The sequence below is a fragment of the Octodon degus genome, unplaced genomic scaffold (assembly GCF_000260255.1).
Source record: "Octodon degus isolate 3935 unplaced genomic scaffold, OctDeg1.0 scaffold00092, whole genome shotgun sequence".
In the NCBI taxonomy this organism is placed as follows: domain Eukaryota; kingdom Metazoa; phylum Chordata; class Mammalia; order Rodentia; family Octodontidae; genus Octodon; species Octodon degus.
Window position 1 is genome coordinate 2931121 of NW_004524668.1, and position 17160 is coordinate 2948280.

The 17160-nt window shown below is 39.6% G+C and overlaps 1 protein-coding gene across 2 annotated transcripts in view; it reads right to left on the reverse strand.

Annotated features, from left to right (window-relative positions):
* Window positions 1-17160, reverse strand: part of Kdm1a (lysine demethylase 1A) — a 67650-nt gene that overhangs the window by 7809 nt on the left and 42681 nt on the right. For both annotated transcript variants that reach the window (XM_004637617.2, XM_004637616.3), the window contains 7 exons: window positions 15996-16077; window positions 14761-14855; window positions 6766-6908; window positions 6218-6308; window positions 4897-5031; window positions 4137-4210; window positions 3290-3401 (listed from right to left, as the gene is read on the reverse strand). In XM_004637617.2, coding sequence (XP_004637674.1) covers window positions 3290-3401; window positions 4137-4210; window positions 4897-5031; window positions 6218-6308; window positions 6766-6908; window positions 14761-14855; window positions 15996-16077 — 732 coding nt within the window. The remainder of the gene's footprint in view (window positions 1-3289; window positions 3402-4136; window positions 4211-4896; window positions 5032-6217; window positions 6309-6765; window positions 6909-14760; window positions 14856-15995; window positions 16078-17160) is intronic.

A 17160-nucleotide genomic window follows, 5' to 3' on the forward strand; every position in this document is an offset into this window, starting at 1 on the left:
TTTAAAAATCACAGGTTTTTAAGTAAAAATTAAAGAATTGCTCAGTATTCAACCATGGACAGTGAAGAAAAGAGAACACTGAAATGCACTCCTTGTATGGGAAGTGGGTGAGGCGCTTCACCGACACAGTCCCGCACCACCAAGCCTAGGGTGTCAACAGGATGGATGTGGGGGCTGAAGTGATTAGGAGCACAGAGTTTATCTTATGGCTTGAGCACATTATAGATTTGTAGAACAGTCTATCCTAATTATCTTTTACCTATAAGCAAATCTGTTTTTACTCCTTAAAGATTCTCAAAACCAGATTCGGTCAAATTAGATAAGCCAATCCAGGATCAGAAGAGAGGTCCACACAGTACAGTTAAGATCTGGCCAGGAAGTTAAGATCCCTAGTGCTTTTTCCTACTTCGAATTAACTAAAAAAACTTCTAGATAGAGACACTTTTTGAAGATTAGTAAGTATTTCTAATGTCATAAAACACCTGGAAGGGCCTGCCATATAACTGAGCGGATTAAAGCACCTGCAAGCAGGCACAGGGGCCAGCGGTTGATCCCCAGGCCTGCCCCTGGGGCGTGCGGAGTCGCAATTGAGACTGGGCGTGGTGGCACGCACCTGTGTTCCCAGCTCTTGGGAGGCTGTAAACAGGACAATCATTACAGTCCAATCTAGTAGTGAGACCCTGAACACCCTGCAGACCCTTCCCTAAAAAATACAGAAGAAAAAATTTCGGATGAACTTTTTGAAGATTAGTATTTCTAATTTCATAAAACTCCTGGAATGGCCAGCCAGATAGCTCAGTGGATTAAATCGCCTACTTAGGCAGATGCAGGGGCTGGGGTTCGATCCCTGGCTTGCCATGCCAGCCCTGCTCCTAGGGTCAGTGAGACTGGGCGTGGTGGCGCAGGCCTGTAATCCCAGTGCTTGGGAGGCTGAAAACAGGAGGATCACTATGAGTCCGATCTGTGTCATGAGACCCTGTACTAAAATACACAAAAATAATACAAAACAAAAAAATTCGGCAACATACAACACATAGGAATTCGATAAAAATATTGAGCTGGCAGCAAAATTCTCACCATTTTGTGATTAATCTGCTCCCCACAGTTCAGCTGAACTGCCTATAATCAAAGTGTAGTACTAGTACAAATAGCTAAGTATTAAGACTTCAAATGATAACTCAATGACTGGAAAGACCTAATCTAGTATTTACACAAAAGAAATGACAAAGAAACTGGTACTTCTCTAGGATTTTTATCACTAATAAGTCTAATACTTTCTGTGATTCAAATATTGAACACAACATTTGAATTTATAATCTAAAGAAGTCAGCTGGACTTGGTGGTGTACACCTGTAAGGCCAGCACTCCAGGAAACTGAAGGAGGAGGACAGCTAGGCCAATCCCAGCCTAAGTCATCTGTGAGACCCTGTCTCAAATACAAAAATTAACTTTGCTTAGTAAAACGTGTAAGTAAAATTTTATTTACTTCTATAGAACCTTAAGTCTGGCCAAAGTTTCAGATTTCAAGCTTAGCTCATTTGATACCCAGGAAACCTTGTGAATATTATACTTAAAACACATCATTAAGTAGTTAATACTGTATATACTGGGAATTATAAAACCTTGCTGAGATCAGTAAGATCTAAATAAATGGAAAGTATGTAACACTCAAAGATTAGAAGACACAATAGTAAGATGACAGCTCACCTTAAATTCATCTAAACATCTGATGCCTAACAATGAAAATCTCAGAATGTTTTTTGTAAAAATTGACAAGTTGATTCTAATTTTTAATGGAAATACAAAGAACCTACAATAGTCAAAACAATTTTTTTAAAAAGAACAAAGTATAGTATTTACAATGCTCAATTTTAAGACTTAATTCACATTTGTGCGGTCAACTGATAATCCAATAAAGTACCAAGACATGAAGAAAAGGATGGGGCTGAAATTAAGACAAGATTTTTCAGTGTGTAAAAAATACAAGTGCTGTGATCAAGAACACACTTGAGGGCTGGGAAGATGGCTCAGTAGGATAAGCGTTTGCCTGGCAAGCACAAGGGCCTGAGTTCAATCCCCGGTTCCACGAAAAAAAAAAAAAAAAAAAAAGGGAATACACTTGGCCTGAGTGATGTCCTGGACTAAGCCCTCAACACCAATTAACAAAAAGAAAAAAGAAACATAAGGCCTAAAGGAAAAAAAAAAAAAAATAGACATGGGATTTCATAGAACTTTTCTGTGAAAGACAATACTCAGAGAAAAGGTCAAGCTAAAGATTAGAGGGAAGGAATACTTGCAAAACGTAAATCTGACAAAGACTTCTGGGCTGAGTTTAAACACAATAATCTCTTACAACTCACTAAGAAGAGACAACTAGATTTTGTTTTGTAAGACTTGGTTTCACTGTGTATCACAGGCTGGCCTCAAACTCTGGATTCTTGTGCCTCAGCCTCCTGTACTCAGTCACTGTACCCAGCTCAGACTTTTTTTAAATGGGTAAAACATCCAGACAGCCATTTCACCCAAGGAGAGGTGAAGGGCAGATGTTCTGCATCACCAGTCGGCAGGGAAACGCAGGCATCACCACATCAGCAAAACAGCAGCGCTGGTGAGGAGATGAGGCACATGGAACTCTCCTACACTACTGGTGAAAAGGCAGTTTGGGAGAAGTTTCTTAAAAGTTAAACATCCACTTTCTGTACGACCTAGAGATCCTGCTACGTATCTACTCAAGGGAAAGCAACACACTTTATAGTTGCTTTGTTAATAGTCCGAAGTGGAAACAATCCAAATGTCTATCAGTGTACCAGGGAATAAGTAAACAACTGGTGGTATATACATACCATGGAATCAATGGAACCAAGTAATGAAAAGGAACAAACCACTGATCTGCATAAAGACACCTCTAAAAAAACTTCATGCTAAGTGAAACAAGTCTCAAATAGAATATATGAATGATTCAACTTATATGAAACTGCAGAATGAACAAAACTTATTATAAAGACCAAACCAAGGGCTGCTTGGGGTCAGGAGCTGGAGGGGGAGGAGCGAGCTGCAGGAGAGCAGGAGAGAATTTCAGGATGATGCAAATGCTCTGTGTCTTGATTACACTGGCAGCTCATGATCTAAGTCCAGCAAAATAGCACACTGCTCATTTAAGGTCAGTGAATTTCACTGTGGAGAATATTTTATTAAAGCTGTCTAAAAACACATGCACACACATAAAACTCTGAGTTTCTCCAGAGTCCTCTTGGATATATGCAATAAAATAATGACAAAGAAATTTTACCTGATCCCAGTGTTTAAGAGAGAGGGTAGAGAGAGGTGTGGCATTAGCAAATTCCAGATTTGCAAAATGCCAATCAAGTATCTGTCTGTCTCTTGATGAGAGATACACATCACTAAAAAATAAGAACAAGGAGCATGGGGTTAGTAAGGGATATCACTACTATTAGTGATGAGCTGAGGTGGGTGGCTTCAGCTGCTGGATGGGACTGTGCCTTATGAGGACAAATGACATACAAACAGTAGGATCTTATCATCTTATTCATTGCTTTAAGCCTGAGCAGTGAGTGTGCCAAGGGCACCTCAGAACACAAAGTATAGGGACATAGGTCTTTCTTTTACATAAAGCACAGATTTTGCTGCAAAGATGGGCAGCATCTCTGATGCCACAACAAAGGTGGAGGCACATGGAACATCTTGGTAGCATGCAGTCACTGTCCCACCTCCAGTGGAAATAAAGTAAAATCTCTTTCTAGTCCCTACGATTATGGAAATTTAAGCTGCGCTCTGTACCATCCTCAGACAATTTTCATTTACTGTTATTAACTAGAAGGACCATCTTTTTAAAGATAATGTTTTGTTTTTCTTTTCCAGTACCGGGGAATGAATTTAGGACCTTGTCAAAGATAATCTGTATGGATATCTAAGACACTGTTACATATTAAAAAGAGTAGGAAGAGAATTTAGAAACATGACAAGCAGCCCTATATTCACAGATATTTCCATTCATTAAACAATTTAAAATATACTAAATGATGATAAATAAAATGTGTAATGTGCTTTATAATTTTCTTTCTAAACCTTAAGAAGTCATAGCTATCCCTCTGAACATTTGCATTTGTTTTTCTTACCTGGGGGGATTGGCTTCCAATTCTTGAAGTTTTTCTTCTAGCTTTCCTTGTGTCTCAGCTAATTCATCATATTCCTGATAAAATTTAAAAGACTAAGTGAATCTAATTTTTCTGAAAGGTCAGGTCTTTTATTTAAATCACAAGGTGTAAAGTCTAGACATAAGTCAGATCACATATAAAAAGTGTAGCTCAATTTAAGGCTGGGGCCTGAGCTTGGAAATCTTTGATTTTGGCAACAAACTGAGTCTGGAATGAGATGAGGGACAGCAGGCAGGAGGAGAAAGTAAGGGAGAAACAAACTACTAGTGTGTTGCAAAGTATGGCTGCAAAGTATGAGCAGCTGCCGTTTCTCGGGCACTGATCACAGTCCTAGCACTGGAGTAAACACCACAGACACAGGATTTTATTCAAGGTTCGTTCACAATTCCTACAAGTTAAGTGTGCTAACACATGTCACTGATGAGGCAAGTGAGTTAGTAACAAGACTAGGAAATACCAGGTTAGGGATCTGAATCAGACAGGTTGATTCCAAAACAACTCTAAGCCCTTGTTCATTTGTATTATTCTAACCTGTCAGGGTAAGAATTCTACTGAAAAAGCAGTGATCTATCCCATTAGGCCCTCCTGGTGTCCACATACTAAACCATCTTCTCTTCGTCCTATTGGCACCTGATTGCTTAGTGCCTATTTTCCAGTTTCTTAGACCCGCACTAATTCTTATGATTCCAAGCAAAACCAGTTAGGCATGTTCATACCACACCTTGCAAAGGGCTGTCAGGTCCCTGTGCTTGCTTTTCACTAAGAACTCAGCAGTAATGTCTCGGGGTGGCTTCACTTCAGATGCTTCCTTGTATTGTTGATGAAGTTCTTTAATTTTCTCTTTCAAATTTACCATCTAAGATGAAAGGTTCAAATTTAGCATTCCAAATATCCATGTAATTCACTCCAAAATCACATTCATGTTTGGTTTTGGCTCTTTTCTTATTATGCAAGGTATCTGGAATTTAATGCCTGTTTTGTACCATGCCATATGGGAGCAAAAATGTCTACAAAGCTTAACGCTGTGGTATCATTCCACTGCTGGGTGAGTAGGACTGGCTCTTGTCTACCAACAGACAAGACGGAAGGACTATCCATTTTTTTTTAACAAAGTATTAATGTAAATTTCTTGGAAATTAAATTTACTTTAATACTTTTTAAAAAATGTAATTTCCAAGGAAAACAATCTACCACCAATTTAATTTAACCTTATTTGGGGAAACTAATAGCCATGATTTGTTTTTTAAATATGTAAAAGACCAAATGATTACACCAAGAACTTTAGGGAAGCATTCCTAATGTTAGTTTTGTCATGGTTCTGCTTGGCACTATGAAGAAAAGCAGGGCAGTCAGAGTTCAGTCAGGGCCTTACCTACGTCCTGCTGGCTGGTATTTCTCCAGCCATTCCTCATTTCATCCTTACCACAGGCTATAAAGGTGAGCTGGGGACTTCTTCATGTGACAGGATGAGGAAATGAGGCAGAGTGAGAATGAGGCAAGAGTTAGTCATGCCTCACACCTAGATGCAATCATATATTCCCACCCCAGGCTGTATCCCTAAGCGGATGCTATGTCTGCAGTTGGCAAGATGAAGAGAAACATCTGGTTGGACTTGAGTAGTCTAGAACCTGGAGCCCAGAAGGCAGCTACAGAGAAGAGCCCCCACTGGGATGGAGGTGGGAGACATTTGCACCTCAAGAGAACGATAGCAATGAACTGATTTGTCCATCTTTGTCTATGGATACTTAGCCATTAATCTCTCTCAAATCTGAGTACAGCAGGAAGCCAGCAATGGAACAGCTAAAGGAAACCAGATAGATAGGAAAGATCTACTTCCCTTAGCAACACTTCTTCAGTAGTACTGTATTCAGAGACAGACCAAACTGTGTCTTTGATTAATAATTTTCCTAAGAATAATGAGTCCCAGTTATGCAGCCTTTCTCTTCCAGGAGACAAAAATTCAGAAATTCATTAAAAATTTCTGGCTTAAAGGCTCTTCCTCCTTTTATAGCTTCATTAAATGGAAAAATATAGAATTATACCTTATTAAGAAGTTCTTTCAGTTCTTCCTGAGTTTTCACTATTTTCTTCCAATGTTCAATCTGCTCATCTTTGACATGCTTTTCTTGTAACCTACAAGAGAAAACACGTGTGCCAGCCAGGCACACAGGCAGCGCTGCCACAGGTGCCCATCAAGAGCATCAAGGACTGCAAGCCCCGTGGGACTTCTACACTCAAAACAAGAAAGTTGGCTGGTGGCAAGTTACTACCCAGGCTGTGATAAATACAGTAACAATGCCATACACAACAGTGAGTTTTACAATTTTTTTTTTTTTTTTCCGGAACCGGGGATTGATCTCAGGTCCTTGCGCTTGCCAGGGAAGCGCTTATTCCACTGAGCCATCTCCCTGGCCCTAGAACTGTTAAGGTCTTTAAGGATTTAACTGTTTTAAAAGCTTTTACTTTGGGATTTCACAACTTCACAGGAAGATGAAAACTAGCTCAAATAGGACTACTAAGAAACTTAAAACATAAATAGCACATCTATAAATGTAATTCAATATACAATAGGTGGTATCAAAGTACTTACTGAATGACAACTTCCAATGCCTGGCCAAGGGACACAGGCTTATTATTGAGGACATTGAAGTCTAGCTGATGACTAAGGTAAGATGTAGCTTCTAGCAACCGGTTAAATTCTTGTTCTACCATTTCATCTTTCTCTTTAGGAACCTGAAAATCCGAAGTATAGCAGAGTTGGTCCTTATAAGACTCTAAACATAGCCATCCATGAAGACACAAATGCTCCAGAATTAAGCAGATCAAAATATGTAGCTCAAAGGGGAAACCTCTAAGGACAATGATTTTTTTTTCTTTCTATGAAGTGGTCAAGTCCATTTAAATGAGATATGAAATGTTTTGGTCCTGATAGTTCCCTCTTCTCCCACTTTTGCTCTCAGAGCTGGGACTCCACCTACATTGACAGCTAGAGGCTGTAAACAGTGCTAACTGAAGTTACATGGAGACAAGGTGCACGGAGCTGACATGCACTGAGGTAAGGAGCTGGGCCGACATGCAAACAACATACTAGAAAAGTCCCAGAGAACAAAAGCTATGTTAACACACTTGAGGACATTCCTTGATAAGATAAGGGAAGGATGAGAAAATAAAGAGGCCCAAATTATATACCTCCCCTCAAAGATGACAGAATTTCAGGTGGAAGTACAGGAGAAGTGAAATTCATGCCTATAAGAACCTACTAGTGTCTTTATTATTTTTCAGATTAATAACTTCAGAGTTGAATGTTTTAAGATTATAAGTAACAGAGGCATCAAAAGGTTTGGTTCCTCACTGCTATAGACAAAGGGAGAGTTACAACGCAGGCTATCAAGCTGGACCATGCCCTAGGCTACCCCATGTCCAGCCTATTGATACCATGCATCCCTGTGCTGTAACTTCACTGTGTCCCAAAGTAAACTATCTGCCATTCTACTGTTAAATTTGTGGCAGTAATGAGACAAGGAAAAAGCAGCTGGACATTGACTGGGAAATGAGATTCAAAATATGGAAATTCACTTCAGTCAACCTAAAATCATTACTAGGAAAACAAAACACCAAAGTAGTTGAGATTAAGAGGGCAGGAATGATCTACAGCCAGAGCTAACTATTGTCAGGATCCTCACAGTAAGATTCCGCTTTATTAAACTTCTTAGTTCTTGCCCTGCAATTCAACAGATGGATGTCAAACACTAGCCTCTGCTCTTCACTGACCACACAAGTGGCTTCACAAGATAAGCTGTCAGGCCTCAGAAAGAACCTGCCAAGAAGCGCAGCACTAAAAAATCTAAAAAGCAAGGGAAGAGGATGGCAGCTCTCCTATGCATCTGTGACTAAGACAAGCACAAAGTGATTTAATCACAATCATACTTGAAGTTCAAGTTCTAAAACATTACACCAGAAAAGATCAGGAAATCTATGAAACAGAGAATCATCCTTCACCTACAGAAAATCTAAGTTCCTAAGAATCCTCTGCTCTGTTTTGAGAAATGAGACAAGATTGGTCCTATGACCTGGTGGATCAAGAACATCTGACTCATAGGTAGCTAAGAGAGCTTGGGGCGATGTCCCCATTTGTTTCGATTACAGAGCTAGGAGAGCAGGTAACAGAGACCCTCCTTATCCAGAAGTTTATCTGCTCTCTTGATTACATTCCCTCACCACTTTGATGGTCATAGAGAACTCAAATAATAGATTTCTGCTCAGAAACTTCTGTCTAGTGGAACTCCTGCAATGATCCTAAAAAAGATAGTTATCGAAGATGATTTAGTTCTCCTTGCAAAAAAGAAGCAGCTACATTTCTACAAGGCTATGTCATCTTAACTGACCATAAATACAATGTGCAACTGTGTTTTCTGCAGTAAAAGAAGCTGATATTTCTTTAGGTGGCTTCAAAAATACCCAGCAAGAGGCTGTTAAAACAGCAAGAGGGACTCGATCACACAGGTCTTTCTAGTAGGGCCCAAAGTGCCAATACGTATATAAGAATGCAAATGGGACAGATTAATGCTCTCCCAGTGTTAGCTGGACAGCTTGCTTTAGGCCAACTTTACTCTTTGCAGCTACAGTGGCAGTAACATAGGGGACTTCATCTGAGAAAGTATGCAGCACTCAGGCTCAGTAACTGGGGTCCAGGGTGTGTGCTAGAGAAATATTTAAAGGGACACTGTCAAGGTTAGAGGGACCAAATTGACCTTTTGTTTCTTCCCTCTATTTTCTAAGCAGCCCACGTGATTCATTACACTTTCCCCTTTAATCCACCCACATTCCCCACAAAAAACTGACATTTTACATGCGCTTTCAATGACAAAAACTCAAATGGCACCAGCCCAACATATAGGTGCAACTCTACAACAACAAACCAGTGTGAATGTGTGATGAAGAGGATCTTTGAAAAGAAAAGATTTAAGTGTTAAGCTTTTAATGGGTTACTGTAAACAGTGAGGAAAATGATTTGAAAAATTATGAAAAAATACCTTGACAGTGTCCTTTTAACCAGTGCAGCAGAGAAAGAAATAAACTGTAAATAACAGCCCAACAGCCACGTCAAGTTTAGTTTCGTATGACAGCAGTAAAATCAAGGCTTTAAACACATAGCATGACAGAAGCATTCTGTTAGCTCTGAAGCTGCAACCACCAAAGAAATAAGGAACAGATTGTACAGAGACCAAAACAGGAAAGTCAAGGCATAGAAATGGCAACAGAAAGGCAGTTTTAAAAGGCAGGAAGGGGACAGGTGTCAGGAAGCAGTGAAAACAAACCAAAATTAATAAACGAAAGGAAAAAAAACAAACAAACAAACAAACAAAAAAAACATAGAACAGTAACAGCAAAATCAAACCAAAAGATTGCTGCCAATGTGACTGGCACCAGATGGCAGGACTGCATCTCCAGTGCAGCCCTCAGCCTGAGGCGCAGCTGTCGGAGGTGATGTGCAACAGTGCCCAGGCCATCCCTGTGCTGCCACGGTAAGCAATCGCAGGGATGTTCCGGGGGCAGCCAGGAATACCTATAAAGCCTGGCTGTTCTTCCATTAACTTCAAAATTTCCACTTGAAATCAAAGGATATTTGAAAAATAATAACAAAATCCTTGTCTATTAAGAAACTAATACTGATCAGGAGAAAACCAAAATATGTTTTAATACATTTAAATTTTGAATTTATTTTTAAAATTAAGCTAGTTTTAAAAAATGTTCTATTAGACATACTCAATTAAAAGAATTAGCAAATGACTACCCTAAGTACCCCAACTCTGTCATTTTTTTCCTTGAGTGAGAAACCTTTGGGTTTTATTCATTTTATAATGATGGAAAAAGAATAACATAAATGAGTTAAAATATTGACAATCTCTAAACATATGTCACAATTTTACCTGACCATTTTATTTTAGGCCCTTAAAATGCATCCTGAGAAAAGAACTCAACAAAAGAGCACCCAGGGTTAAGCACCATGTCAGACAGCAGGTGGATTTCTATAATTCAGCTTGTAATAATTAAGAAGCATTTTTGGTAAAAGGAACAATAATACAGAATTTTCTAGCAAAGAAACAAACAAAAGGGGTATTACTATGGCCTTTAAAAGTTATTTCTCTGTGCAAGTCTGAAGTAAAAATGTATCTCTTGCAATCTAAGGGAAACTGAGGAATTGCATTATTCTAAATGAGTTCAGTCCTGTTTTGGTCCTGAAAATTACATGAAGATTATATACACACAAGAAGAGGGGCATCCTGTGTGTCCAGCCCAAGGGGAAATTTAGGGAAAGCTAAGAAACTTTGCTGGACAAAGTTCCTAATTTTTGCAGGAAGTAATCTTCAGGGAAGGGTAGATCTCTTTAGTTTTACCCCTAGTTGCCTTCCATTGCCAAAACCCTACAAAACTTTTTAAAAACATTTACTTCTATCTTATTTCCAGTCTTTATAAGCTCTCTGTCATCAGAGCAAAATGGACTTAAGTGTTGTGATGTTCCAGGTAAAGAAGGTGCTGAGATTTTTAGCCAGAGAAATTCTTACAAGTGTCACACTGAGAAAAGTGACAACGGCTTGAGTCTGGCTAATGCAGGCCACAGTCAATCTCCTCCGGCTCAGCATCATATCACTGAGCACTTCCAGGATTACAGAGATACAGAAGATATGATTAGTTATTTGGAAAAACTGAAGAAGTTTACATTTAACAGACTCTAATTTAGATTCTCCCAGACAGCCACGGAAAAAGGATACAGCTATTCTCCCTAAAGGTAGAATAAGGACAATGGGCCCTTGATCCAAATAAAGTTTTGTATGATTCTGTAAGTGGAGACTGCTGTCCTCTATCCTGATTTCTTTTAACTTACAGGAATCTTGCAGGGGACAAAGGTTCCTGACTTAAAGTAGGAATTGGGGGGTGTGAAGAGGCAGGCACACACACAGGTCTAAGTGGCTCACTCTAGCAATTGTTAGCACACCGGAGGTGTCCAGTAAATTCCTATTAGATGAATAAATATAGTTTGGGAAAGTAAAGTTAGTATTACACCTACATTTGAGAAGTGAAAAACTATTTTTGAAATGTTTTAAGACAGGGTTTCATTACATAGTTCAGGCTGGCCTTGAACTCATTTTGTGGTCCAGGCTGGTCTCAAACTCACAATGATCCTCCTGCCTCAGTCTCCCAGGTGCTGGACTTACAGGTGTGCACCACTGTGCCCAGTTTACTTTGGAACTTTGAGACTATTAAGGAAAGGCAGGAGCTATTTACATTTGTAAAAAGGGGATTTAAAAGAGAAAGGGAAAGACTTCTGTAGAGATACTGAGGACATTTCTTCAAAGCAATATACAAACCAGAAGAGCCAGCAGGCCTGCATCACCAAGTAACGCTGGCACCCCCTGTGTGAGCACAAACGAAAGGCCGCTGGCTCCTCCCAGGTGCACACAATTCAACAGGCCTTGTGAGAGACCCAGCACCTGCCACCTTTCCTATGTGGTGCTGCTGCTTTTCACTTTGGAATAGCTAAGCCAATCCCAAGAAGAAAATCAGATTGCAGTTTCTTAAAGTAGCTACTGAGACTTCAGATCTCACTTGGGAGGACACACTCCAAACCAACCAGAAACCCTGTTATGCAGAATGCTACAGCGCCCCGGGAATGTGATTAAGATAACTAGCTTACTAATTAAGAAAAAAAAAAAAAAAAAAGCTATGCCTGGGGTTGCATACTTACTATCCCAGGGCTGAGGGAGCCCAGCCTGGCAACTTAGCAAGACCCCGTCTCAAGTGTGCATGTAGGTGTGGGTAACGCACTGCAAAGGACCTGGTCCAGGGGGTGGAGGCGGCAGTGCTAGAGCCCCAAGTTACTAACTGGTGTACAGAAGATGGAGAAACAGCGAAACAGCCATTTTTTTCTCTTTTCCCTACCTATGCATATTTCAGTTCCCTCACTGTGACTCTCCAGATGTGCCTGGTGTGAATTACCCATCTCCTAACCTCCCTGTCTAGTTACAGATGATTACAATACAGGTCAACTTCATCTCTCCTCAATTTGTGGACAGCTACTGTATTAACTCTGCTTTTACAGGATCAGTGTGGTAACATGGGGAGATTGCTTCTATGGCACAGATGTCCTTATTATCCCTATAGTATTTAAACTCTGCATTTTGTTCCTTAATAGGTCAGTCCTTGTTCTAGTCATCCGAAACTATAACATAAGCTTTCCCTGTCAAAAACAAATGGAACCTCAACATTCTAGCTGTCCATATAGGAGAAAGTCAGGATAAGCCCAGGAATTACTGTGTTTGTAATTAAAACAGTAACAATCTAACAAACCAAAAATACTTGCTGAGAGATTTTTTTCTTCCAACAGCAAAATGGCTGAATACGGAGATATATCTCTAAGTTGGCATTACCACTGCTTTTTATAACTCTGTGTAAATGCTGGCCTTATACAGGATGACAGAAATTTCTACGTACTAACAACAGAAACAAATTACCCTATTTTTTTATATAAATAAAAGAAATGGAGAAACAATTCCATTGTATCCAATAATTCACTAAAAAAATCAATGGCTGAGCAAATTTCTATGTGAAGCAGGCTCTGCTGGATCCTAGACGAACTACTAGAACAGCGAAAGCAGAGGCGGTCACACAGCAGAGTTGCACACACATATCCTGCCCCATCTTCCATCAAAGGTCAGGCAAGTGTATCAAAATGACTACAGGACTTGGAGCAACAAAGAGTCTCCTGTCCTTTCTAGTATGAGCTCATCTCCTTCAGAGAACTCTGCACTGTCCTCTGCTTCTGGCGCCATTCCCTCCCATGGCCTCAGGCTGCAGTTCTGACCCTGCTCCTCACAGCTGAGCTCCCCTCACTACCCCATATACTTTCCTGCTCTCTTGGTCTTTCTGTAGCAATCTGTTCTTTTATCTAATTCACGGCAAATTTGCCTCAATTTTGTGTCACTGATATATTTATGGGTGATTTATTTGTAGCGCTCTTTAAAAAACAAAAATATCTAAAAAGACAAAATATCCAATAGGATGAAAGACAAAACCAAAATGTCCAATAAGAACAGGATAAGTAAAGCAAGACTGAAACAATGAGGGTTCACTGTACTATTCTCTACTTTTATGCCTATTTTTAAATTCCATAATAAAACACTGGGAAAAAGTACTTGTGGGTTGGGTATGGTGACTCATGCCTATAATCTCAGCATTCTGGAAAGCTGAAGCAGGAGGGTGAAAGCTGGGCCCAATCTTGGTAATTTAATAAAATTTTATTTCAAAAGTGTGAGTCATACATTGTGGTCCCAGCACTGGGGAAGCTGAGCAGGATTGGCCTGACTTTGAGGTGAGCCTAGACTACACAGAGTGTGTGGAGCTAGCCTGGAGTACCAAAGAGGGAGGGAAAAGGAGAGGGAGAGGGAAGAGGAAGAGGAGGAGGAGGAGGTGAAAGGGGGGAGGGGGCGTGGATATAGCTTAATGTGAAGGCCTTGGATTTAAAACAGAAAATTGTGTATGAGTATCACTAGCCTATAGCAGGATCACTACTACTTACTTATCTATGTATTTCTTATAGGTTGCTTTAAGATATTTACTGAATGGCTGAATTAACCTCTAATTCATCCTTTCTCAATCTATTCTTTATTCTATTAGAAGTTTCCTAAAAGCTCATACAGGAAATGTAGACCAGGACAGTGGGAATGGAACAAAGGTGCACCTTTCAAAACCTGTCCCTTCTCAATACAAATACCATCATCCCCAAAATAGGCCAGGAATATGTAAGGATATGCCTTAAGGCCTTCACACAAAATTCAAGAGTGGATTTATCACATTTAGAAAAGGTAGTAAAGCCACCATATACAGAGCAAATCTTTCCTTTCTTAAACTATAAATATAATAATGTGCTTATATCCTGAGAGGTGTGGACTCTCACCTAACGGGAACTTTTCTGCTGAACACAAACTTGAGTTTCACTCACTCCAAAAACTACAGGACTACTTTCACAATCTAAACCCATCTTACAATTGTTAAAAACTATTCTCATTCCTATAGACCAATGACTACTTTTATGCTACTGTCACTTCAAGGATAGGAAGGTCCTATACCTTTATAGGAACTACAAATACTGGAACTAATCTGTGCATCTGGATAAGTATCCCAACCCCACTTGGCTATCAGACCATCAGAAGCTTGAGTTTATGAACACAAAACTGAAGTCATAAAGAGCACACAGAGCTAAAGCACATGATGGGAGCACAATACAAAGAAATGAAGACTCAGGTTTCAATTGCACAGGTGTCTCAGAAGTGGCTATAGCCAAATACAAAGAGAACTTATCTAGCTAGCCTTCATCAAATGTCTACCGTATAAATGCCTAGACAGACATATAAATATACACATACACAATAATCCTTTCCCATAGAGCTCAAAGGTAAAAAACTAACAAAAATATTGCATTTCTCAGTTTATAATATTTGTGTGCATATTCAATTACAAATTACCCCCAGATTATTTCCATCTGAAACAATGAAACTTATAAAAATTCTGTTTGTCCTCAACTTACAGCTTGTCCATTGGCTTCATAAAGTGGGCATTTTTGCTTGATCTTGGCCAGTTCCATATTTACTTGTTTGCTGACCACAGCCATGGGGTTCCCTCCTAGAGAAAAACTCAAAACAATTAAATTCAGCAGAGTGATGACAAAGAAAGAAAACTTTAAAATAAAAATAATTTTACTCAACATTTAAAAAGCTCAAAGTCTCACAATATATAAATTATATCCTAAAAATGCTTGAAGTAAAAATGTGTAAGATAAACATAAAGCAAAAAAATTAGCTGTAATTTCATGAATTAACATTTTATGACAGGATTCTAGATTTTAGGTGCATTAAAATTATACACTGCACACAAAGAATAACAACACATGTTGTTCTATAATTTTTCTTACTGGACATTTAGATGAGATCAGGCGAGTTCAGGGTGGTATGGCCGTAGACTATTGTGGACATTTAAAAATTACTAGGAGCTACCTAAGTTTTAGCAGCTATATACTTCTTACTGTGTAATAATTTAGTCTTCTAAATTATGGTTTTGATTGTTCTGCCATTATAAACAATGCCCATAAAAAATGCTCCCAATATAACAAGGTCTACCTGCTTGTTTATTTAGGATGATTTCTTAGAAATAGAAAAAATAATCCCAGGTCAAACGATTCGTACACCATATACTTTGCAAATACTGATGTACCCCTTCAGGAAGAACACCTGGCAATTCATTTCTCACTAATAGAAAAAAAGTACCTGCCATAGTTTGAATGTGGTTTTTCTCCCTAAAACTTATACTGGAGTTTAATCTCCATTTGGAGATAAGAGGGAAGCAGGAACTTAATCCTGTCATGGTGTGTAAATTTTTTGGGAGGTTATCAGATAAGGCCCTTAGGTTGGGTCTCAGGATTTTACTTGGGTGGTTCTTTAAGATGGAAAGGGACCAAAATATAGACATGGGCACTTCCAGTCTCTGCCATGTGGTGATGTGTGCCACCTTAGGACTCTATCAAGAAGATTTCCTTGACCTTAGACTAGAACTATGAGCCAAAACAATTTTTTCTTTACAACTTACCACCTCTGTGGTATTGTGTTAATGGGAAAAACAGTAACAACAAAAATCAAACAAAAATCCCCAAACCATGTTACCCTAAACCAGTATATTTTAAAATTGTACCTATGACTTAAAAGTGTAAGTTTACACAATTTTGTGAGTTTCAGACACCATGTATTGTAAAACTAAAGAATTACTTACCAAGACCAGTCACTACCATGGCTCCAAGATCTGCTACATAGTTTCCTTTGCGAAAGGTAGCAACTCGTCCACCCACCCGATCCTATTAGGAATTAAATGGCCAAAATCATCAATTCTGTTGTAACCACAATAACTGCACACCGGGTGTTTAGAAAATTTTGGTTTAGGGGCTTTAGGATAGCAAGCAACTGCACTGTGTAGCCCAGCACAGTGGTGCCTGGTATTCAGAAGACTAAAAGCAGGACAATCACAAGTTCCAGGATGGTCTTAGGGAACAAACTGAGCCAAAGCTTGTCTTAAAACTGAAAAATAAAGAGCTAGGCATGTAGCTCTGTGGTAAAAGTGCTTGCTTAGCATGCATGAGGCCCCGGGTGCACAGTACACCACGCCAGGGATAGAACCTGGTCCCTGGCGCCTGTCTAAGCAGGCACTTTAGTCCGTTGAGCTGTGTGGCCAGTTGTCAATATGATGCTCTCTGACCCACAGTACGGTGAGTCCATCATGATATATTCACTTCTTTCTCCTCTGATTTTCATTTTTCTCTCTAAGACTAACAATTAAGGATTTTTTTTTTTTGGCTCTGCATGCCTGCAGGGCAGGTCTGGCTGGCTGGAGTTGTGGGGATCGAACCACAGCAACCTGAACCTGACTGCTTTGTTGAAGCAGCCACTTAACGAACTGAGCTAAGGGGCAGGCCCCCAACACTAACAATTAAGGAAACCAGTATCTTGGCTGCGTTTGGGCCTAAAGATGGTTCCTATCCAGTGAGAATTCTTTTTTCAACTCTCAAACAGTGAATACATTTCACCACTATATGTAATTGCCTCTGACAAAGAGTAAGTAAACCCGAGAGAGCCCCAAATTTGAGCACTAACCTCAAGAAATAATGTCCTGAAAATATCCAGGATGCTTGGATTCCTTACAAACTCCAAATGCTCAATGAGCACTTTTCAAAGCTTTACTGTCAGAAATGCTTCATCATTGAGCTACAATGCTGGGGCTGTAGCTCAGCTAATCACTTAGCAGCCTGGGACGCTGGCTTCAATCCCTGGCACCACAAAAACAACAACAAAAAAAACTTCATCCAATATAAATTAACACTATCAAAAATATTATGAGGCCGGAGAGATGGCTCAGTGGAATAAGCACTTCCCTGGCAAGTGCA